At 47.0% G+C, this 23,096-nt stretch overlaps 1 protein-coding gene across 2 annotated transcripts in view; it reads left to right on the forward strand.

The window, feature by feature from the left end:
• Positions 1-299: 299 nt before the first annotated feature.
• Positions 300-23,096, forward strand: part of ELF5 (E74 like ETS transcription factor 5) — a 34,902-nt gene continuing 12,105 nt past the window's right edge. Inside the window, exons 1-3 of one of the 2 annotated variants that reach the window (XM_050758785.1) lie at positions 300-416; positions 8,397-8,521; positions 20,554-20,787. In XM_050758785.1, coding sequence (XP_050614742.1) covers positions 8,401-8,521; positions 20,554-20,787 — 355 coding nt within the window. In that variant the 5' untranslated portion in view covers positions 300-416; positions 8,397-8,400. Of the gene's footprint in view, positions 417-2,296; positions 2,565-8,396; positions 8,522-20,553; positions 20,788-23,096 lie in introns of those variants that run through there. The other variant, XM_050758784.1, reaches the window with a different exon arrangement.

A 23,096-nucleotide genomic window follows, 5' to 3' on the forward strand; every position in this document is an offset into this window, starting at 1 on the left:
GGCACCAGGGTGGAAACTGCGTTTCCCCTCCAGCTTGCACAGAGGAAAATTCCTCAGCAAACGCACGATCCCGCACAGCTCCCAGGGACAAGAATTTTCTGCTTGTTTACTGAGTCCCCTAGGCTGGGAGTGGGGGGTTGCAGGGCAGGGGTGAGTTGGCACAAAAGCAGGATAAAGGTAAACTTTCTGCATATGAGAACCATTTCCCCCCCTTCCAAGGAGCCGTGTCACACTGTATGTCACCGTCATCAAAGGGGCTGTGCATAAACCTGAAAAACCAAACGGACCTGTCTGTAGGTGTCACTTATATCACAAGGCTACAGGTGCTTTATTTCCACTGTACGCTGGTGCTGGGAGCGCCTGCCTTCTCTTGCCTTGAAAGCCTCTTCTTTGGACCTAGCCACCGCTGCCCTCACGTAAGCGCCTTTTCTTTGCTTTTTTGGATGAATCGTAAGGGGTGTCAGGTCTCAGAGGCTCGGCCTGGGGCCTGGGTCTGCTCGTCCATCTGCAGCTCCAGGGCCGGCACCTGCGCTGGGTGCAGTCCCAGGGCCTCCCGGGAGCTGTTTGACACAGATGTGATGGCTTGCCTGAGAGAGACCTGTTTGCCTCCGCAGGCCGTGCGGCCACCCACCCTCCTCACAGCCCCCACTCCCTCAGGATCTCTTAGCTGAACCAAGGGGAATTAAGAGAACGTGCCCAGGCACTCAGTTCTGTATCCACCCTAAAGCTTCTTTAGGAAGGGAAGCTGGATTTTACACAGAAAAATATTCAGCTTCAAGGAAAGCCCCCACCTACCCTTCTCCCCTGACTGAATTCCTTTCCCCACCGGCCTGCCCACGGTCCCCCACCCCTCGATACAGGGAACTGCCTTATTATAGTATGGGGCATTTTCAGGAATTTGTACAAAATAGTTTTAAAAGAAACCCATTTGCCCTCTGACATCTCCCCAGAAGAGAATGCTTCCAGAAAAGCAATGGTTAGGGTTTTTCCACTGTGTTCTCAGGCCTCGTCAGACTCTGCAGTGTGTGGGATTTCTGTGGGGGTGCCCCCTGCTGACAGCCGCAGGTAGCACAAGCTCTCGCCTCAGGCTGAAGCCGGGCCCGCGTGTGGATGGATGAGTCTTTTGTACGCCCGAAAGTGTGTCAGACATCATTAGGTGCAATCTCTTCATGTTACAGATGAGGAAACTGAGGCCAGAAAGGCTAGATGACTTAGGGAGGCAGCTCTGTGTTTCAGTCTAGTTCAGAGACCCAGGGAAAGGGGTGGTTTGCCCGTCCAAGTGAACGCTTGATTCTTTTGTCTTCGTGTTCTCTGTGACACTGTTTTTGATCATCTCGGGCCAGAGTTTTCAGTTTGGTCGTTCTCCTTTTTCAGAAGTCACCAGAGTGGCAAATTTTTACATACATTGTTGATGGCTGATTTTTCCCTCTAAAACAGGATTGAATATATGTGTTATGCCCCATCCTTTGCATATATTGGATTGCATGATTTAAAAAAAAAAAAAAATCCCTATTTTAAAGATGAAGAAACCGGAGGTCAAAGAGAGGCATGAATATTTATATGCTACATCTATATGAAAAAAAAAAGCTTAAGAATTTCAGCAGGCTGGGTAGTAAATGTGCCCCACGTTCGCGGCAGCAGAGGTAGGATTTAACCCCTGATGTATTTAATCCAAAACTGATAAGCTTTGCATTGAAGCCCACAGCAAACTACATGGCATACCTTTTTGGATCTTCACTGCACCTTCAGAAAAACAGCTATAAACAGAAAAACAACTATAAACAAACAAACATGCAAACTCCCTATGCAAGCTAAAGAAAGATGAGAAATCACTTAACAAGAGGTCAGCAAATTGGTTCTCATAGCTGCTGGGGTTCCTCCCAGAAGAACAAACACTCAAGCACCCAACCCTCAATCTTTCTTTAGCAGTAAGTGTTGAAATACTCCACTGGGTTCTCCTCAATGGGCCCCTTCTTAGGGAGGTCCAAGGGCTGGGAAATCGACCCTCCCTTGCTCACAAGGCTTAGGACAGAGTGGATATTTGGGTGTCACTGAGGCTTTGGGGAAGGAAAACCAATTTTCTTCCCGATGAGACCACTCAGAGGGTGGGATTGAGGAAGCCCTTTCTTGGCCCCTTTTTTTCTATATTTTGCACCCTATGGCCTTTTTCTGCCCAGTGACGATTTGGCCCGTAAACTGCCAATGTGTAGACGCTTAATTGGGTCAATTTTTCGTCACATGCCCAGAGTGAAGTTGATGATCACCACCAGAGTCAGGAAGGAATTTTCCTCCTCTGGCAAACTGGCCAAGGCTGAGTGGTTTGCTCCTTCCCCTCTCTCTGGGAGGCTGAGCAGGGGTGCCAGGTTGTTCAGGCCATGGCGCCACACCTGTTATTGCTGCCTCTGATTTGTGTAACGCTGAGAAGCCCACAGGCCTGTGCCTCCGACTGGGTGGACGCTCTCTGTGTGCATTTGGTGTGTGAGCCGGCTCTGAGAAGGGTTCAGAAGCCACTGGAGGCATCCGGGGACCTCAGCTTCCATGCCATCGCTGCCTCACTCCCACAGGTACCTGCAGCCCACTTTCTCACGTGTGAAGTGAGCCCACCTGATTCCTCCACCTTGTGTTAATCATTCCTGAGCCTTTCCTACTTACGAGGCAGCTAGCACGATGACTACATTTGGGGAAAACTGATTCCAACTTCCATTGATCTATTGGTGGGCAGTGAGTGAGGATCCAGAGTGTGTAGGGTACCCAGCTAGCCTGGGCAAAGAATGTCCAGCTGTCCTGAGGTATCTACATCCTACTGGGGTAGAAGGCAGTGGGCACAGGAGAAAAGGGAGAAGAGGAAATCAGGGGGTTTTTTCAGCACTAAAAGTTCAGTCTGTGTGTGTAGCGGTTGGATTTTCCTCCAATTTGGTGGACTTGCTCGACCAAAAAAATCCCAATATAATCAATGTGTATGCATTTGTGTGTGCATGCCCAGGTTTGGATGTGTTGGCTCAATCAGATGGATGTCTGCAGAAAGTCACAGAGTTAGGGCAGACCTTGGGGGCCGTCTTATCTGTGTTCTTATTTAGTAGTTGAAGAACTGAGATTTGGAGAGGGGCAAGAGGCAAAATCATAACTCCAGGCCCAGGGCTTCTTCCATGAGGAGCCGGCTAGTCCCTCACAAAATGAAAAGTGTGTCCAGAACAGCAGGCCCAGAGACCTCCCAGGAGATCGCTGTCCGTCCTGACGCTGACACTAGGTTGATCTATCACAGCGCTTCTCCACCTTTTTTCTTTATCACTTCTCCTAAGGACCCTTTTTAGGTCATTTTTTTCTTAATCATCTCCCCACCAGAAATGTGAATATCAGAGATACACTATACATCTACTGTAGACCTTTGGAGTGTGAAAAAACACTGTAATTAATATCTCAGTTTTTTGACCCCCAAGAACCCATTTTTGTCCCCTAAAGAGGGGGGCAATATCACCCCCCTTGAGCAGGCCTGGCCTAACCTCAGACCTGTGTTCGCATATCCCTGGGCCTCAGTGTTACTGCTAAGAGGCTCCGACCTCCTGCCTTTTCCCACCCATCCTGCTCTACCTCCATTAAGAGCTAAAATGTTCAATGATTGCAAAGACCTTAGAGGGCCTAGAGAAGAGAGGCTGCTGAATACAAAGCAGCCATTATTCCTGAACTCTCACACCTACTGCATGCTGGCTAAGTAACCAAGGTCTTTTGTGGAGAGCCCAGAGTTAATAACACCTGCTCCTACTGTAATAGGAAAAAAAACAAACAAACAAACAAACAAAAAGACACCTTTTTCTACTTTTATGAGAGATATTTTTCCAAAAGCAAGAAATAATTACAGAAGAAAAATAGCATGTTTCACATCTGAGAAGGCCCTTAACAAAAACTTAATGGATATAATTTGCCTTAGAAGGAATTACCAAAGGGAATCGGATACAGCGTTGTGTAACACAGAGCACTAGAGAGATTACAGATCAAGTGAGTGGGCCGGTGTAAAGAGGAGAAAGAATAACAATATTAAAGGAGGTAAAAATCCTATTGATCAAAGAATATTTCTAGTTTTTATATAATTCCATTCAATTTACCAAATGACCTTTTTTTTTTTTTTAACACCAAATGACTTTTGAGAGCAATTAGTCAGGCATAGATGAGGAAGACCTCATTTCCATTGTCACATTTTGTATTTGGTGGATTCTTTATTCGACATTGAAGACCTAGGGACTATTTTCTATTTTCTTCCATACGGAATTCAGCTCTCCTTTCTCCCAGCCCAGTGAAGGTCATATCACAGGCCTGCCATCCTCTTCTTTAGTTTTCTGAGCCTTCTGGCCCAGAAGAAAAGGGATATATTTGTCTTCAGCCCCTCACTTAAAGGAAATTTTCTGAAGTCCAGTCCAGAAAGCAGAAGTGGCTTTCAGCTCCTGGGGCCCTTCCCTTCCTCATAACCTCTCACCCCATCCCTCAGCATCCTACCCCCTCCCTGCCCCCCACATTCAGCATATAAAACCAGCCAATCCGTGGGAAAATCACAGCCCAAACCCATGCAGGCTTGACATCTGTTTGATTGGGCTCCCAGGAGGAGATCCATGCCCACGATAATCTGCAGAGCACATTAACCCTCTCCAGGCATCAGAGAAGAGACTTCCCAGCAGGGTCTGGAAACTCCCAGGTGATGGCCCAGAAAAGGTGCCTAACTGTCAGAATTCAAACTCGGTTATATATTTACATCTGGAGAGGAGTTCTCATGCACATGTTGTTGTTGTTGTTGTTGTTGTTGTTGTTGTTGTTTTGAGACAGAGTCTTGCTCTGTCACCCAGGCTGGAGTGCAGTGGCACGATCTCAGCTCACTGCAACCTCTGCCTCCCAGGTGCGAGTAATTCACATGCCTCAGCCTCCTGAGAAACTGGGATTACAGGTGTGCACCACCATGCCCAGCTAATTGTTGTATTTTTAGTGGAGATAGGGTTTCGCCATGTTGGCCAGGCTGGTCTCGAACTCCTGACCTCAAGTGAACCACCCACCTTGGCCTTCCAAAGTGCTGGGATTACAGGCATGAACCATTGCACCTGGCCTCTCATGCACATTTGATGATGATGATGATGATGATGATGATGATGTTGATTGGAGATTTTCAAGCATCTGTAAAGAATTGACGTTTGGTTTCAGAATCACACAGTCCTGCCCCTCTTAGTATTGAGGTTTGATTTGCTATATAAGTGTGCCTTGGGCTCAACTGTGTTTTCAGAAAGAGAAGCAGATGGGCTGAGAGTCAGAAAACTAAGGACCTCCCTGCCACTTAACTCTGGCATCCATTAGCTATGTGACCTTGAGCTAGTTACACAAATTCCCTGAGTCTCAGCTTCCTCAACTGTAAAATGGTGGAGGTGAGGAGGGAAATTGGACTCAGTATTTTCCAACATGTGGTACTCGTGGTACTCGCATAAACTGGCAATATGCCAGATGAATCTGGTTAGGGGTTGCAAACTTTTTCTTGAAGGGCCAGGTATTTTAGGATTAGCAAGCCAAAAGGCAAAATAAAGGATATGATGTAAATATTTATATAACCACTTAAAATGTAACCACTTAAAAATGTGAATTTTTTTTATTTTTTATTTTTTTTGTGAGACGTAGTCTTGCTCTGTCGCTCAGGCTGGAGTGTAGTGGCACAATCTCAGCTCACTACAACCTCTGCCTCCTGGGTTCAAGCGATTCTCCTGTCTCACTCTCCTGAGTAGCTGGGATTGCAGGCATGTGCCACCACGCCCAGCTAATGTTTGTATTTTTAGTAGAGACGGGGTTTCACCATGTTGGCAAGACTGGTCTTGAACTCCTGACCTCAGGTGATCCACCCGCCTCAGCCTCCCAAAGTGCCAGGATTACAGTCGTAAACCACTGTGCCCAGCAGTAAAATTATTTTTAACTGCAGACTTTACAAAAATAGGTGAGGGACTGCATTTTGCCTGTAGGATGTAGTTTGCTAACCCCTGATTTAGGTGGTGCATGCACCATTTTTATTCAAATGCTTAAATATTTATTTTTATGTATGTTTTAAAAATCCGGACTTCCAATTTATAGTGCTGATATAAAGTTTTCTTTTTAATTACCATATTTATGTTAAAACAAAAAGGGAGTTGATGATTTTTTAAGTATTTTAAGTAAATAATAGTGCTTATAGTATATGAATTGAGTGAAATTTATGACAGTCGTAGGCAAATGACTGAAGTTTAGGAAACACTGGACTAGATAAAGAATTCGTTCCTGCCAATCTTAAAATTCCATGTGTTTAATATCGCAAGACACTTACCAGTGGTGTGATTTTGAGCTGCTATGTTCCCTTCGCGAAATGAGGAAAGAACTACTCTATCTCAACATTATTTCGAGAATCAGAAAAAAGAATTCCGGTGAGCCGATTCTTTTCATCTGTCAAACACAGATTATTATTTTTTCGGAATTGTGGGGAGATGGGATTCAGCAGAGAGTGGCATGTGGGAATATGGGAAGCAGTGAAGTTGAGACTGGCACAGGCAAGAATGTGTTAAAGCGGGGGCCCCAGGCCTGTTCTTTTCTGCCTTCCTTCCAGCCTCAACCACACACCCTTCCCCAGAGCTCCCTGCCGCCGCCAATGTGGGTGGGGACTGGAGCATGGCAATTAGAATCATGGGCTTTTTAAACAGACACACCTGAGCCGCCACCCAGTCTCGCTGGCTTTGTATGTGTTATCCGGAATCGCAGAGCCTCCATCCCTCTTCTATGAAATGGAACTGCTTGCCAGTACCTATCTCAGAGTGGTTGTTCTGAGCAGACCAGGAATAATGAAGTTAAAGTGCTAAAGTACTTAGTATGAAGCCCAAAGTGCTTGTTGCAGTGAGCGCAGGTCCACACTCATCTCCAAAACCTTGGGCCACACACGCTACAGAATTCTGAATTCTTCACAGATTAGGAAGGCGAGATAGTATATATATATAGTGGAGTACAGATTACCCCTCAGGTTTAGGGTTGCTCAAAACATTAATATTTCCGCACTGCATCATAAGAATATTCACTCAGTGCAATAAATAAAACTGATACCATAGTTATAAAACTGTATAACATATATATGTTGTATGTATGAGTATGTATATATAAAACAGTATATAAAACTATATAACATCAATTCAGGACTATTTTGTGCTGGAAAATAAGATTGCAGCAAACACACACACACACACACACACACACACACACACTTCCTTTCAGTTTTCAGAGCTTTCAGATTTCAGAATTATGGATTAATCATGCACAGTAATTCTTACCTTGTTTTTATTATTTTTTGGGGGGGGGGGCCAGTTTCTGTGGCTCACACCTGTAATCCCAGCACTTTGGGAGGCCAAGAAGGGGAGATCACTTGAGGTCAGGAGTTCGAGACCAGCCTGGCCAACATGGTGAAACTCCATCTCTACTAAAAATACAAAAATTAGCTGGGCGTGGTGGCAGGCACCTGTGATCCCAGCTACTTGGGAGGCTGAGGTGGGAGGATCGCTTGAACCTGGGAGGCAGAGGTTGCAGTGAGCTGAGATCACACCACTGCACTCAGCCTGGGCGACAGAGTGGGGTTCCATCCTAAAAAAAAAGTCAATTTTATTTTATATTTATCATTTCAACTTTTAGTTTAGATTCAGGGGGTATGCGTGCAGGTTTGTTACCTGTGCGTATTGCATAATGCTGAGGTTTCAGGCGCTATTGATCTCATCACCCAGGTACCAAGGGTAGTAGCCAGTAGTTAGTTTTTCAGCCTTGGCCCCCTTCCCTGCCTCCTCGCTCTGGTAGTCCCCAGTGTCTGTTGTTCCCATCTTTATGTCCAGGACTACTCAACATTTAGTGCCCCCTTCTAAGTGAGAATATGAGGTATACGGTTTTCTGTTCCTGACTTAATTTGCTTAGGATAATGGCCTCCAGCTGCATCCGTATTGCTGCACAGGGCATGATCTTGTTCTTTTTTATGGCTGCATCTTACCCTGTTTCTAGAAGCATATTATTGAACATCATAAGTCAGAGTTCAGGGGTCAGATGTGAGCAAACAGGAAACATAAATAAAGAGGCAGTATTGCATATTCAGAGCCTCCATGCTCAAGTCCCCTCTTTGCCACTTCCCAGTTATATCACTTGGGCAATTGTCTCAACCCTTTTGCCTCAGTTTTCTCATCTAAAATGGGAATAGACAGAATGTGGCAAGGATGGAACAATGTCACTTGTAGGTGACATTAGGGGGTGCCTGCTCCTAGTGAGTGACATGTTTGTTATCATTTTTAAAAACCAAGTATCGCCCTGCTAGGGGCTCCTGCACAGTGTAGCTTTAGGAGTCCCTCACCCCAGCCCCCTCACGACCTCTCCTGCTGTTGCAGGGTGATGTTGGACTCGGTGACACACAGCACCTTCCTGCCGAATGCATCCTTCTGCGATCCCTTGATGTCGTGGACTGATCTGTTCAGCAATGAAGAGTACTACCCTGCCTTTGAGCATCAGACAGGTACGTACGTTTGAAGGAGCCCATCTGAGCGCAGCCAGGATGGGCTAGGGCAGGAGGTGGTGCTGGCCTCAGGTGGAAGACAAGGCTGTGCTGGGGCCTAGGAACACCAGAGTTCAGGGCAGAGGGCTGGAGGGCTCCTGGATGGAAGGAAGGGCAACCTCTTGCAGATAAAAGGTGCTGGAACCCTCACCCCCAAACTCCCTAGTCCTGTGGCCTTGCGGCCGTGCGCGGCTCAGCTAACCTCTCTGAGCCTCATTTTGCTACCAAGTAAAACATACGTCTCTTAGAGTTATTATGATATTTAAACAATGTAGTAGAAAGAAAGCCCTTAGCCCAGGACCTGGTATACTGTGGTTGCTTGATCATGGTGATTTTAGCCAACATTTACCAAACACAAGCTGTGTACCAAACCTTGTGCCAAGCGCCATCTCATCCTTGCCAAAACCCGATGAGATGAACAATTATTATCCCCATCTTATAAATGAAGAAACTGAGATATAGAGAGGCTAAGTGACTTGCCCTGGGCCTCACAGTTAAGCTCCATGCAAGTTGACCCATCTTATAGTTGATATCACACTGTGGTTATTGATATTAATATATCATTATTCTCTGAGCTTCTATTTCTTTTTCCCTAAACCAGGGGTGATGAGAGCTACTATAAGGACTAAGGGAGCCAAAGGGTGTAAATATGTAGCCTGGCACAAAACAAGTGCTCAGTAAATATGAGCCCCTCGCTGTTCCCCAGGCCCCCCTCCCCACCCTTCCTCCTCTCTGTCAGCTGGGATTTCTCTACCTGAGAAGGCAGCATGGGACCTTGAGAAAATCCCATGCCGGAGGGAGGCCAGCCGAGCTTTGCCCCACGAAACCCTCTGAGGGCCTCTGTCACTGAGGTGCTTGGGTGACCGCACATCACAGCACACCTGGCTGACTGCTGGCACACAGGAGCACGCACTGCTTGGCGGTCCTGCAAGTGCCAAAGAAGCTGTCAGTCCTCACTGAGTGTTAACCCCATGTAGGAGTCCAGACTCAGTATCCGGAGGCAGGCAGTGTGCAAGAGAGGCTATGTCTCCAGGGGCTGCAAAAAGTCCACTACCAGAAGCCCCTGCCTCTGGGGCCAGGGGCCAGGCCACACTCACAGACTTGAGGCACTTACCTACATAATGGAATCCCACACCTGCCCCCACCCTACAAGGACACACACACACACGTGCGTGCGCGCGCACACACGCATATGTGAAATCTCTTACCCTCATCTGTAAGGTCTAGATCATTGCATTTGGACTTGAATCGAACAGATACATTGTACAATTCTCCTTTAGGCGTAAGAAGCACCTTATTTCCCAGAAAGATATGAGAAATGTACTCCATCTCCTTCCCTTGAAATTTGGTTAACAGGTTAAATCCGAAGGAGGAAAATGAAAACTTTCAAGTCGCCCTGCCCTCCCTATGTGTCCCACAGTGGTGGGGCCCAGCTCCAGGCTCTCTCTCTACCTATGCATAATGCCAGGCCTCACTTAAGCCAGACCTGCCATTGTGGGAGCCCCTTCTTTCTGCCTATTCTGCTGGGAAGCAGTTGGGGTGGCAGTGGGAGGGGTGGGCCACAACCACCTGCCCCAGGCAATGGCCTGGACAGTGAAGCAGCAGCTCTGTGTTGTGAAGACCTGGTGTGTCTCAAATGGGAAGTCTGGCTTTGACACTGGCTGTGTCATCTTAACCTCTCATGTCCCAGTTAGTTTTCTCATCTGTAAAATGGGAATGACCACAGTGCTACACAATGACTCATATGCGAATGAAATGAGTTATTACAAGGGAAGTGTTTAGGACACAGTCTGGTACCTGGTAAGCACACATAAGTGTTTAAAAAATTGAAGGATTAGCTGGACTTGGTGGCTCACACCTGTAATCCTAGCACTTTGGAAGGCCGAGGCAGGATTATCACTTGAGCGTAGGAATTGGAGACCAGCCTGGGCAACATAGTGAGACCTCGTATCTATAAAAAATTGTTTAAAAATTAGCTGGGCATGGTGGCACATGCCTGTAGTCCTAGCTACTTGGGAGGCTGAGGCAGGAGGATCCCTTGAGCCCGGAAGACCGAGGCTGCAGTGAGCTGCAATCATGCCACTGCACGCCAGCCTGAGTCACAGAGAAGGAAAAAAAAGGGTCAGGGAGCAGGCACAGTGGCTCCTGCCTGCAATCCCAGCACTTTGGGAGGCCAAGGCAGGCAGATCACCTGAGGTCAGGAATTTGAGACCAGCCTGGGCAACATGGAGAAACCCCGTCTCTATGAAAAAAATACAAAAATTAGCTGGGCATGGTGGCACACACCTGTAGTCCCAGCTACTCGGGAGGCTGAGGCAGGAGGATCCCTTGAGCTCAGAAGGTTGAAGCTGCAGTGAGCTGTGAGTGTGCCACTGCACTCCAGCCTGAGCAACAGGGGAGACTCCATGTCAAAAAAAAAAAAAAAACAACAAGAAGGATTAGTTTCAGTTTGGGATAATGAATAAGTTCTGGAAGTGAATAGCACCGATGACTGCACAACAATGTGAATGTACTTAATGCCACTGAACTGGACCCCTAAGAAGAGTTAAAATGGTTAAGTGTTACATTGTGTATATTTTACCACAATTTTAAAGAATGAAGTTAACAGAAGTGATCGCCAGTGGCGTTGCCAGAGTTCCTTAAATCCATCCAAGTCTTAGATACTCAGACACGGCTCTCCGGCCAGAGGCTTCTGTATTTCCATCAGCATCATGAAAGGTTAGACCAGGTCATTGCTAGGATTCCTTCCAGAAGCTTCTGTGATTCCTGCATCAGGCAATATCGAAGACACAGCCTTCTCTTCCCACGACCCATTGAGAGAACAGAAATTCCCATTAAGGCATGCGGCCAGTGAAAATAAAATATCCTTCAAGACTGGCCCAGGTTCCTAAGGCTCCCTGAGGGATGGAGCCCCCAGGCTTTCAAGTAGCCACCAGCCCTCGGGATTTCAGGGGAAGCTGAGTATCTCTGACCTCCAAAAGGTCAAAGTTAAGTGCGAAATGTTCACCTGGAGTGAACACCTCTCTTGGAGCTGCCTGGGCACCAGGTGAGCCTCATAGCCCCTGCTCTCCTCCGCATCCCACAGGTGGGAGGAATAGCAGGAGGAGCCTTCTGTCTGTTTTCAACAAGGATGTTGCCACCAGAGAGGTTGCATCTGTCTGGAGTTTCTGCAAAAGCCCCCTCTGCCAGGGCTGGGTCAGGAGACAGCCAGCTTTGCCTCTGGGCACTGCTCAGCCAACTTTCCCTGCTCCGTGGCCAGCAGGCTCTGAGACACCTCCCCTGAGGTCCTTACCCACCTCCTGGGAAATACTATCTGGAATTCTGGGCCCCCCTAAAGATTGTCCCAATGGCAGCTTCCTGTTCACCCAGGTTCATGGGCAGGCACTGCCGCTTACCAGCCATGTGACCTGCAGCCAGTTTTTTGAGATATGCTTTCCTCTGCCTCCTAGAGCTGGGGAGATTGAATGAGATTTTGTGTACAAAGTGTTTAGTCACATGCCTGGCACTTGGGAAGTGCTCTCCCTAGCCAAGTACTCCTCACCACTCCCTGTTGGGTAGAAAAACAGCCTTCCCTCTCCTCTCTTCATTGTCCATATTGAACAAAAATAACAACAGATATCCATCTCAAGCTTCCCAGTTCAGAATTTTTAGCAGCTTAGATATTTGAGACCTGAGGGTAGGGAAGTAAAAGGAAAAAAAAAAAAAATGATGTGCCTTCTAGACAAATGATGTCTGGGAGAAGGAAGGGTGGAACACTCAGCCTATTTAGGAAAACCAGCTGTTCTCAAAAACCCTTCAAATGGCTTGAGCAGAGTGCCGCGGAATCCGTGCCCTGGTGTGGTAACCACAAAGGATTCTGACCTGTTCTTTGAAGCAGTACTTCTGCTTGGCTGCACTGCAGGCTGGAGGGTGGACAGTCACAGATTGCAAAATACTCTAGAACTTCATGAACTCACCCTGCCTTGCCTGTGGCTTTTTCAAAGTAAAGAATGATGACTACTGGAAAATGTATCCAAGTGGGCGGGAGGGTTGGTTGGGGGGGGGAGGCTGCATGTAGTTCACATGCATATGATATTTTTAAAAGATGGTTTCTCCAGTCGAGTTCCAATAGCCAACCCTCCGGTAGTCATTGAGTACCCTGGTCTTGCCGCTACTTTCTTTCTGGAGTTCTTTCCTTAACCTCCACGGACCCACATCCCTCCCCTGACAGCCAATGTGCCACGCACACATGCAGCGCCTCGTTTGCTTTGGAATCTTGCTTATACTTTGTCAGCTGCAGACGTTTCTAACCTGAGGTTCCCAAGAGGCTTTGGGGGTTTCCCAGATGTTCCTCAGGGACCACCAGAGAAGGCAGTGGAAGGGACATTTGAGAAGATGGGGCTTCGGTCCTTCTGTCTCCACCTCCATCCCTAAGCGTGCTCCTCCACTTGAATTCTGAAGACAGTAGAGCACAGTGAGGCTGGGCTGCAGGAGCCCAAATACACCCAGATAACCCATTCCTAGCTCTGCCACTTACGGGTTATGTGAGCTTGGAAAGGGTCACACCTGTGAACCTTACTTTCTCCCTTTGTAAAATGGGTGACATGATATAGGACTTCACCGCATTGCGTTGAGGACAACATGAGAAAGCACAAAGCATTTAGCGTGATGACAGGCACATCCTAAGTGCTCGATAAATATGTTAGCTATAATATTATTGCACAATGTGAGATTTTATTTGAAGAAAGCACTTTTTGTAAGGGAAGAAAGGTGCAAAACCCACTGGTCAGAGAAAGAGGCATTTGGATCCCCACATGGGCTTTCCTAAGCAAGCTTCATGTTTTATGTACAGAAGTTTGAAAGCAGATACAAAGGAAAGAATCTAAGAACTTCTAAATCAAAACCAGATCAACAAATACAAAATCATCTGAAAGTCTGAGGTGAGCCCTGTGGCAGCGCCCACACCTCAGGAGGACTCACCTCTAGCCCAGTCGACATGCACCTGAGCCTTCTGGGTGACTATGGCCCCAGGACTGCTCAGGGCTTGGCTCTCTTGGCCCCTTCCTAACTCCATGGCTCCCAAGGCCATGGCTACTTTGCAGCCAGCCCTTCTCCTCTTTTCTCTATCCAGTTTCCTATGCTGCACTGGACTTCACTTTTCCATCTCGTGGTCTAAATCTTTCCACAGGCTATGCTGGAAAGCCAGGAAGAGGTATGGGATGGAGCTGGACTGGCTCTGGGAGGAAACTTAAAAGCCATTTATCACTTCAGGTTTTCCCTCGTAAAGTCCTTCCTTTCAGTGACAAAGCAGCAATTGATGGTGCCTCTGCTGCCCAGTTCATTCACCACCTCTCTTCAGTGCTGCCCCGGGCAAAACACTTTCCCCACTCCCTGTGCTAGTAAATCATGCTAATTAGAGTCCAAGGTTGTCTAACTCGGGCCTCCTCTGACCCAGACTGTCTGTCTTGTCCCAGCCAAGCCCTGAACTTGCTTTACTCTAGTTGTTCCTCAGCTAGATTGAGGAAGGCCCCGTTCCCCTGAGAACAAATGTAGTCCTCAAATAATAACCAATAACAGGTGACTTATACTTACTGTCGTTCAGATACTGGGCTAAGTTCTTTACATGCATTATTTCCTTTTCACAACAAACCTCCTAAGATATAGGTACTATTGTTATTTTTATTTTTACCAATGAAGGAAGTTGAGGTCCAGAGAGGTTAGGACAGTTTGTTAGAGTTGCACAGCTAATCCATCGAAGAGCCAAGATTTCAAATCGGGAAGGTCCATCTCCACAGCCCAGGCTCAGCTGCCACACCCAATCCTGTGACTTCTATGGGAAGCTCCCTTCCACTCCAAGAGGCTCATTGGCAGAATCCTAGAATGGAGGCTGGGAACAAGAATTGGATTCTTGTACAGAATTCCTGTAGCTGGCAGGTTCATCTAACTTCATAAACTTTCTTATCACTGCTCCCCAGTCAGCAGAGGAGAAAGATCAAGATCTGCTCCAGAGGGACATAACTGAAAGCTCTAAGCTCAAACTTCTTTTACAACCTGCAGAGTTTGCATTCTGCTTCATATCTATTTTGTTGTAATATAAAAATCACACCAGGCACAGTGGCTCATGCCTGAAATCCCAACAATTTGGGAGGCTAAAGCAGGAGGATTGCCTGAGCCCAGGAGTTCAAGACCAACCAGCCTGGGCAACATGGTGAGACCCCGTTTCTACAAAATTAAAAAATTAGCCGTGCATGATGCTGCACACCTGTGGTCCCAGCTACTCAAGAGACTGAGGCAGGAGGATTGCTTGAACCCAGGAGGGTGAGCCTGCAGTGAGCCATGTTCAAGCAACTGCACTCCAACCCGGATGACAGAGTGAGACCCTGACTCAAAAAAAACAAACAAAAAATTAAAATTTTCCCTCAAAATTTTTGCTTTGAGTGAGGCTCCAAGAAAATGACAGTGTGGGTTCCAGGATCTTTATATAGGAAGGGCTTAGGGACAACAATCCATTTGGAAGAGATGGCCAAAGGACTTGTCTGGATTTTTTTTTTTTTTTTTTTTTTTTTTTTTTTTTGGAGATGGAGTTTCTTCTCTCCTGTCACCCAGGCTGGAGTGCAATGGTGCCATCTTGGCTCGCTGCAACCCCCACCTCCCAGGTTCAAGCAATTCTCCTGCCTCAGCCTCTCAAGTAGCTGGGATTACAGGCGTGCACCACCACGCCCGGATAATTTTTGTATTATTAGTAGAGACGGGGTTTCACCTTGTTGGCCAGGCTGGTCTCAAACCCCTGATCTCAGGTGATACACCTGCCTCAGCCTCCCAAAGTTCTGGGATTACAGGCGTGAGCCCCTGCACCCAACCTGGAAATGATTTTTCAAGAACACTGCTTAATACGGTTGAGAAGACATCAATTATCTATAACAAAGAATGGAGGCGGGGGATTATCGGACCCACCCTCTGGCCTATCTATTGAAGATGCACAATGAATATTACGTGACTTTCAATTAACTGCTCTGCGCACCCTGGGGATACAGCACCACCATCACCACGCTCTCCTCTGCTCAGTTTCAGAAGTCTGAGTCTTGTGTGTGTCCTGATGATTAAGCATTTTACAAAGTCAAACGCAGACTCGCCTGTGTCCCCAGCTTTTAAACCAAAGATGGCAGCATTAAGGCACCTAACTCAGGCTGGCAATGCAGAGACAAATTAGCTAGGTTTGGTTTCTAAGTTTGGTTTCTAATATAATTCCTATTTTTTTTATGAAGAAAATAAACCGAAGGTCTAGAAAGGGACAAAGCTGCTGGCTTACACATTTTAAAAAAAATTAGAAGTGTTTGAAGGAATGTAATTAAAGTGGTGGCATGGGAAGCCCAGGAGGTAACCCTAATATTGACAAGTGTAAGTGGATGATATTTAATGAGCACTTGCCATAGGCCTGGCCCTGTTCTAAATACGGTCCATGTATTAATTTACATAATCCTTTTAATAGACCAAATAAGTAGGCCCTATTATTTTTATTTTGCAGATGAGTCCAAGGAGGCAGGACTACTAAGTGTGAGAGACCATGTGCCCTTTCAACTTTGAAGGGGAATTCAAAATATAGGAATCCTGGTTTCAAGTTTGAGAACAGTGATTTTCAAGGAGCCTCATGGAGCTAGTACCTTCACCTCCACTCCCAGCAAAACAGGGTTGCTTTTTTCCAGATACGTTTTAACTTGAAGAAAGTGTTATTCAACTATAAAAGAATCCTTCAAAGTCTTAGCATGCCCGCTCTAAACAATAATCTTGAAGGAGACAAGTGTCCAAAAGCCTGTGAGATTCTTCATCACAAAGTGATGGCCAGGAGTGATGCAGCGCATGAAAACATTTTGACTGGGCTTCCCGTGGTGTTTTGTAAAAATCAAGTCAGTTGCCACACTTGAAAATAGAAATCAGGAGATTTCAGTTAGTAATCTGGTCCTGGCAACACAAGGCCCACCTTTCCACAAGGCAAGAGATCAGATAACCATTGTCCACTTTGGTGTGAACTTTCCAATCCCCACTGTCTCCACATGGGGCCACTTCAGGCATAGACATTATCTGCTGAGCCTGTGGGCATCTGGTGCACCTACCCAGCGCTGAAAGCTAAAGTCCTCCTTCTGAATTTAAATGCATCTCAGGTTATAGCATCATTTGTGAAAATACCCCCAGAATTTCTGAAAACTCCCTCTAGCTCAATTCTTCCATCCAATGCAGCTGGCCCTGAAACACGTGTCCTGACCCACTTCAGACTTCAAAGGAGCTGGCAGAGCCTGCTGCTTAATAATAGTGACCTATGGGCATTCAGAGTAAGCCTACCAGGCCCAGCATGGGTCTCTACCGGTCGACAGAGAGAGAAGGGCCTCATGGCTCAACTTCCCCAAAATGTTGAGATTATTTTATAAATGATAGAAGCATTGAGAAAATCACTTTACATTTCCAGACAACACAACCCATTAAAAATAATATAGTCTGCCAGTACATTACCCCTTATTTTATTCCCCTGAGTTCATGTCTTCCAAGTAGCAAAAGGGTCTTCATCATGTCTTCATTAAGGTTCTAAACACTATCATCTTCAGTCTCTCCATCCTCTTTCTGATTCTTCAAACCTAGATTGTATTTTTTATTTTTTCTAGTCAGGCTCTGCTTATCCATTATTTATAATTACAATTATACATATGTGCCTTCATCCAAATCTAACTTTAGTCAGTCTTGAGATGTGTGCCCAATTTGGTCCTCCTCAACCAAGAAGAGTGGGGCATGGTAGGAGGGAAAATGCCCACAATCAAGAAGAGTTGGCGGGGCCTAACTCCTTTACTGACCGGCCATGTGACCTTACAGGGGTCCCGTCAGTCCCTGGAACGGCAGTCTCCTCGTGTGTAAAGTGGAGAGAGTGTCAGTCACCTGGTCAGTTACACTCACTGAGGTAGGCCTGTGGTGGGCTAGGCCAGGCTCCAAGCACTCCTGGTTCAGGGTGAGTAAAAGCTCTAGGTCCGGAGGGGAGGGATGAGGAGGACGCCTGAGGGGCACTGACTGGAGACGGGGAGACCCTCTGCGAGGGGGAGTGAGGATGAGCAGACATTCCTCGGGAGAAGGCAGATGGGGACCACGTTCCATCCAAAGAGAAGCCCCTGTGAGAAGACTCTGGGCCATGGAGCCTGCTGAGAGAGGAGAGCAGGAGAGGGGCGGGTGAGGAGGGGCTGACGGCGGCCTCCCTCGTCTGGGCAGCCTCTGCTCTGCCGCCCTCCTCCGGTCCTGAGGATGGGACCCCCGGAAAAGCGCCCCCTGGAGGCCTGCCATAGCACCCAGAGCAGCCATTTTTCTCCCAACTCTGGGGCTGTGGAAGGAGTTTGTGGATGAGGAGAGGGAGCCTCCGCAAGGCTCTGGCTCCCCTCCAGGGGCCAGGGCCGCACACAAAGCCGCTCTGTGAGTGAGCTTCAAAGCGGAGCGCCGAGGAGCAGGGAGCCAGCGCCAGCAACACCTTCCCGGCGTGGGGCCGACTCCCTGCCCGGGCGTTTCTCCGAATCCTTGAGGCCCCCTTGGCTTCCGCAAACAATATGGCCCTCTTCAAGTGCCAAAGAAAATAACAAGGGGGTGGAAGCAGAGAGGGGAGGGGAGGGAAACAGGGGAACAGAGCCTTGGCGAAACCTTTCCATGAAAAGAAATCGACTGTGCCTTCCACGGCCGCACACTGATAGTCATCTAGGGCAGGGCCCGGGCAGAACCCGCAGCTGAAAAATGTCAAGGCTCATAAACATCTCTCACGGGACGCCAGGGAAGTCCAAAGGCCCCTCAGGTTTACTAAAGCCAGAAATCAGTAGATGAAAGCTCAGGCCGAACTCAGGAGTGGCCCCTTGTTCTACCAGGAGCCCCTGCCTGCCCTGAAGAGCCCCCACAGGCCTGGTAGGCCGGCTTCAGCCAGTGGCCAGTGAGCAAGACCTGAGTCATCGGTCTCACCGGCTCCCTGGCTCTTCCTATCTGCCAGGTAGAGGCTACGACATCAGCCTCAAGCACCCTGGCACAATATTGACGCTTTGATATGAATGCGTATAAAATTCTGAAAATTTTTAAATAAATTAAAATAAATCAACTGCCCCTCCACCCCCCTTCGGTGGTAAAAGAGATCTCTGGAAGACCTTTGAGTTTTAAGGGGAGCCTCTATTTCCTCTTTTGTGGTATAGCACAGTTACACCTACTGGATAGGATTGTTGAGGGGACCTGAGAAACTTGAGATGACAAAAACACGTAACGCCTCGGCTGGCATGCAGAGGGTGCTGAGTGAGTAGTAGCACCTGACTGGCACAGGACCCACCTCCTGCCTGGAATCATCAGCAACTGACAATGGTGCGAGTTCTACTCACCTTTAAATGCTGCAAATAGCACCACTGCCATTTGCTGTGAAGTCTAACATGTGAGGGACCCTTTCTGTCATCGTCACCTTAGCCTCTCTCTGCTCTCTGCCTTTCTTCTCAGGCCCTCGTGTTGTGTTCTCTCCAGCTCTCTCCGTGCCTCAGCCACTCTTCATGTTCCATCTCTGCTCTGTGCTGACCCTCTGAGGACCGGTAGGGCGGCGTGGGGAGAGCAATGGCTTTCCAGTTCAGGCGAGGGTTCAAATCCAGCTCTGCCACACACTGGCGCGGGTTCTTGGGAAAGTCCTCCATGACTTTCAAGTTCCTCTTCTGTGATCTCCTGGGGGACAGGGACCAAACCTGTCCGCCATAAATCTTTAACACACAATGTGTGGCTGCACACATAGTAGATATTCAATAATAATGTTTGTAATAGCATTTAAATCCTCCAGGCTCTGTTCCAAGTACTTTTATGTATATTAAGTCATTTAATCTGCAGAACAACACTATGATATAGGTGCTATAATTATTCCAAATTTACCAGTAAGGACACTAAAGCTTTTATTTATTGAAGGAAATGAATAAATGAATGAATGTATTCCATGGCAGATACAATAATTGTTTATGTCAAAGAGCCTGACCAAGTACCTAATACCTCACCTGTTCCATACCTTATGTCCACCCCACTTTCCATTTCTCCTAAGAACAGTAGGACAGAACTGTCGAACACCAGATCTCTGCCCCTGGGCCAGGCAGAGCCACATCCCAGCCTCCCAGACAGATGGCACTCACAACTGTCTAGGCATGTACACAACTCCTCTAAAGGAGGGAGGGGCTCTGATCTCAGGATAGAAATTACTCCGAACACCACCAAAAACACAAAAGCAACAATACAACCAACTGTCCTGTGACCACCTTCCTCTGGAGGTGCCTACCATGGTGACCCAAGGACGGTCAGACTCTGGGCAATGTCTAATAACCCAAAGTTCTTGGCACAAGATGGCCAGTAACTGTGCAGAAACAAATAGCCAGCATTGGGTAGCTGCCCTTTAAAGCACAGGGGATCAAACGAGCTTCAAATGGTGTCTGACACACAGTAGGCATTTAGTAACTATCGAATTGGTTGGTAAGTTTCTGTGCACCATTCTACATACGTTAACCCCAAACTCCATAACAGTCCCGGGCGTTGAGTATATTGTCCCCATTTTACAGATGAGGAAACTGAGACTTCAATGCCCACAGACCTTGCCCAAGTGGAAAGTAGTAGAATCAGAATTTCAACCCAGCTTGTCAAACTGCTGAGTTTGTTTTTTTGATATCATGTTATCTGGAATCAAATAACTGAAGGGCTGTTTTCTTTCTTTCTCCACTAAATGCCTTGTTTTAAGCATCAGCGCTAAGTCTGGTTATTTCTTGTCCCTGTCATTCCCTCTCCGATGCCAAAGTTCATCTTTGTAGGATCCAGTCCCTCTGGTTTTCTCTGCAGAATAGAAGGTGACCTGGGCACTGCAGAACACCCAGGACTGGAGGCCCTTTCAACTCATTGGCTGAGGGATGAGGTTGTCACTTAACTGATGGATCCTTCAGGGGCCCTCTCGAAGGCTGTCTTGGGACTGTTGTCCCTCACTTCTTTCTCCTTTGGTGCAGCCTGTGACTCATACTGGACATCAGTCCACCCTGAATACTGGACTAAGCGTCACGTGTGGGAGTGGCTCCAGTTCTGCTGTGATCAGTACAAGTTGGACATCAATTGCATCTCCTTCTGCCACTTCAACATCAGTGGCCTGCAGCTGTGCAGCATGACGCAGGAGGAGTTCGTCGAGGCAGCTGGCCTCTGCGGCGAGTACCTGTACTTCATCCTCCAGAACATCCGCACACAAGGTCAGTGTTCAGAGGGCCGGGCCTCCAGGGGAGGGACCAGGATTAGGACCAAACCACTTTGAGAAGTCCTTTCCCATCGTGTGACTTGCACAGCAAAATTTTACTAACTGGAGTTCTCATTAACCCAAACCTTCAATAACTGGAAGCTAGTATGCCAGAATTGGGGATTTTAGGGAAAAGGGAGCAAGTGACAAAAATTCAAGTTGAGTGCATTTAAAAAAAAAAAAAAAAAAAAAAAAAAAAAAAAAAAAAAAAAAAACTAACACCACGTTCAGGGACTGCCCAGGCACCAGGCTGATAATAATACAGTATCTTCATAATGATTTGAAACCACACAGGATGGACAAAAAAGAGGTTTGTGCTTCATCTCTCATTAAGCGGAAGAGGAATATAAATAGACTCCCCATTTCCACGGGAGTCCAGCTAATTATTATCACATTCCTAATGGTCAAGGATCAAGTGGCCAGAAGGTGGCGCCAATAGCATTATTTAACCTTCAACTGGCCTTTCACATGCAGAATGTCGATGGACATTTTTTCAATCCAGAAAGGTTCTTTGAGAACATTGAGCTCTAATGTTTCCAAATCACACATAGATAAAGGAACTGATATCCTGAGACATTGAGTAACTTCCTCAAGGTCACACAGCAAACAGGGCTGATTCACAGAAAGTCAGTACAAAGCGAGGACTCGGAGATCTGAAAGACCTGTGTTCCAACCCTGGCTCCAATACTCCCGAGCTATGGAACCTCTGGTGAGTGGCTTAACCTGCCGGAATCCCCACTGCCTCACCTGTCCAATGGAATAATGACACCTCCATGGGCTTTTTGAGAGGATTCAGGGAAATATTACCTAGCACAGCATATGAAGATAGAAATGCATGCAGTAAATGGCAGCTGTTTCCATCATCATTAATATAACCAAGAGGTGTATTATAGGATGTTAAAGGAAACATATCTCAGCTCAATTTTAAGAAGGACCTTTTTTAAAGTTAGCACTTTCTTTTGAAAAGGTAATTCAGAAGATACAGGAGATAGGACGATCCCACCACTGTGGATAATCAAGTAGTCTAATAGCCCCCTGCTTGAAGAGGAGGCTATGACAGCGACTCTTGTTTGGACAGAAAACCCACAGAGGACCCTCCTGCTCTGTGATTCTTTGCCCTCCTCTTGATCCTCATCCATCATGAGCGCTTGAGGGCACAAAAGCTAAGAATGGTGGCCCTTGGACACTACATGGCTTGGGCTCTGGGAGCCAAAACTCCAGTGACAATGACCTGCCAAGAGCAGCGATCTGTGTCCTGTGCTCAGAGAGGGCACTCCCTGAAAGAGGACAAGTTTGACCAAGTCACAACAGCTCCAGAAGAAGGAGCTTGGGACTCCATTTAGGATCCTCCCAAGGGAACAGGCTTACACAAAAATCCTAGGGCCTCGGAGAGGGGTGTATTTTATTCTGGAAAAATATGCAGCTTGGCAATGCCAGCTTGGTCAAATGTCAAGTCAACCTCATTCATCTCCACGCCATTGTGCAGCCCCTGTGCTGGCATCTCCCACCTCAAGTACCTCTCTTCCCTGGCAATGGTCGCATCAAAAAAAAACAAAAAACAAAACAAAAAAAAACATGTTGGCTGGGCACAGTGGCTCAGGCCTGTAATCCCAATACTTTGGGAGGCTGAGGCAGGCAGATCACCTAAGGTCAGGAATTCCAGACAAGCCTAGCCAACATGGTGAAACCCATCTCTACTAAAAATACAAAATTATCCAGGCATAGTGGTGCGTGCCTATAATCCCAGTTACTCAGGAGGCTGAGGCATGAGAATCACTTGAACCCAGGAGGTGGAGGTTGCAGTGAGCCGAGATTGCACCATTGCACCCCAACCTGGGCAAAAAGAGCAAAATTCCGTCAGAAAAAAAACAAAAAAACAAACAAACAAAACAAACAAACAAACAAAAAAAAAACCTGTCCGTGGTTTTATTACCCCAGGGCTCTGTGCAAAACTAATAGGCTAAACCAACTGCTTTTTAATAGGCCATACATTATCTCTTCTTATTCTAAGGAATTCCTGCAGTCACAATGCCACCTTTAATGGTAGGATTTCAAGCACTCTCTAGGCCAGGAGGGTTCCATGTTGAGCATTAAAACTGTCTACTCCACCAATCTACTCAATTCTGAAATTCCTCTTTTAATATTTCTCAAGCAGATACGTGGATTGTAGATTGTGGAGATATGTATATTGTGATCAAAGTTCACGCTGTCCCCATTTGCCCAGGAAACATCATTTCTACCTGTGATCCTGGAGTAATTATTGTT

The sequence above is a fragment of the Macaca thibetana genome, chromosome 14 (genome assembly GCF_024542745.1).
Source record: "Macaca thibetana thibetana isolate TM-01 chromosome 14, ASM2454274v1, whole genome shotgun sequence".
Classification (NCBI taxonomy): domain Eukaryota; kingdom Metazoa; phylum Chordata; class Mammalia; order Primates; family Cercopithecidae; genus Macaca; species Macaca thibetana.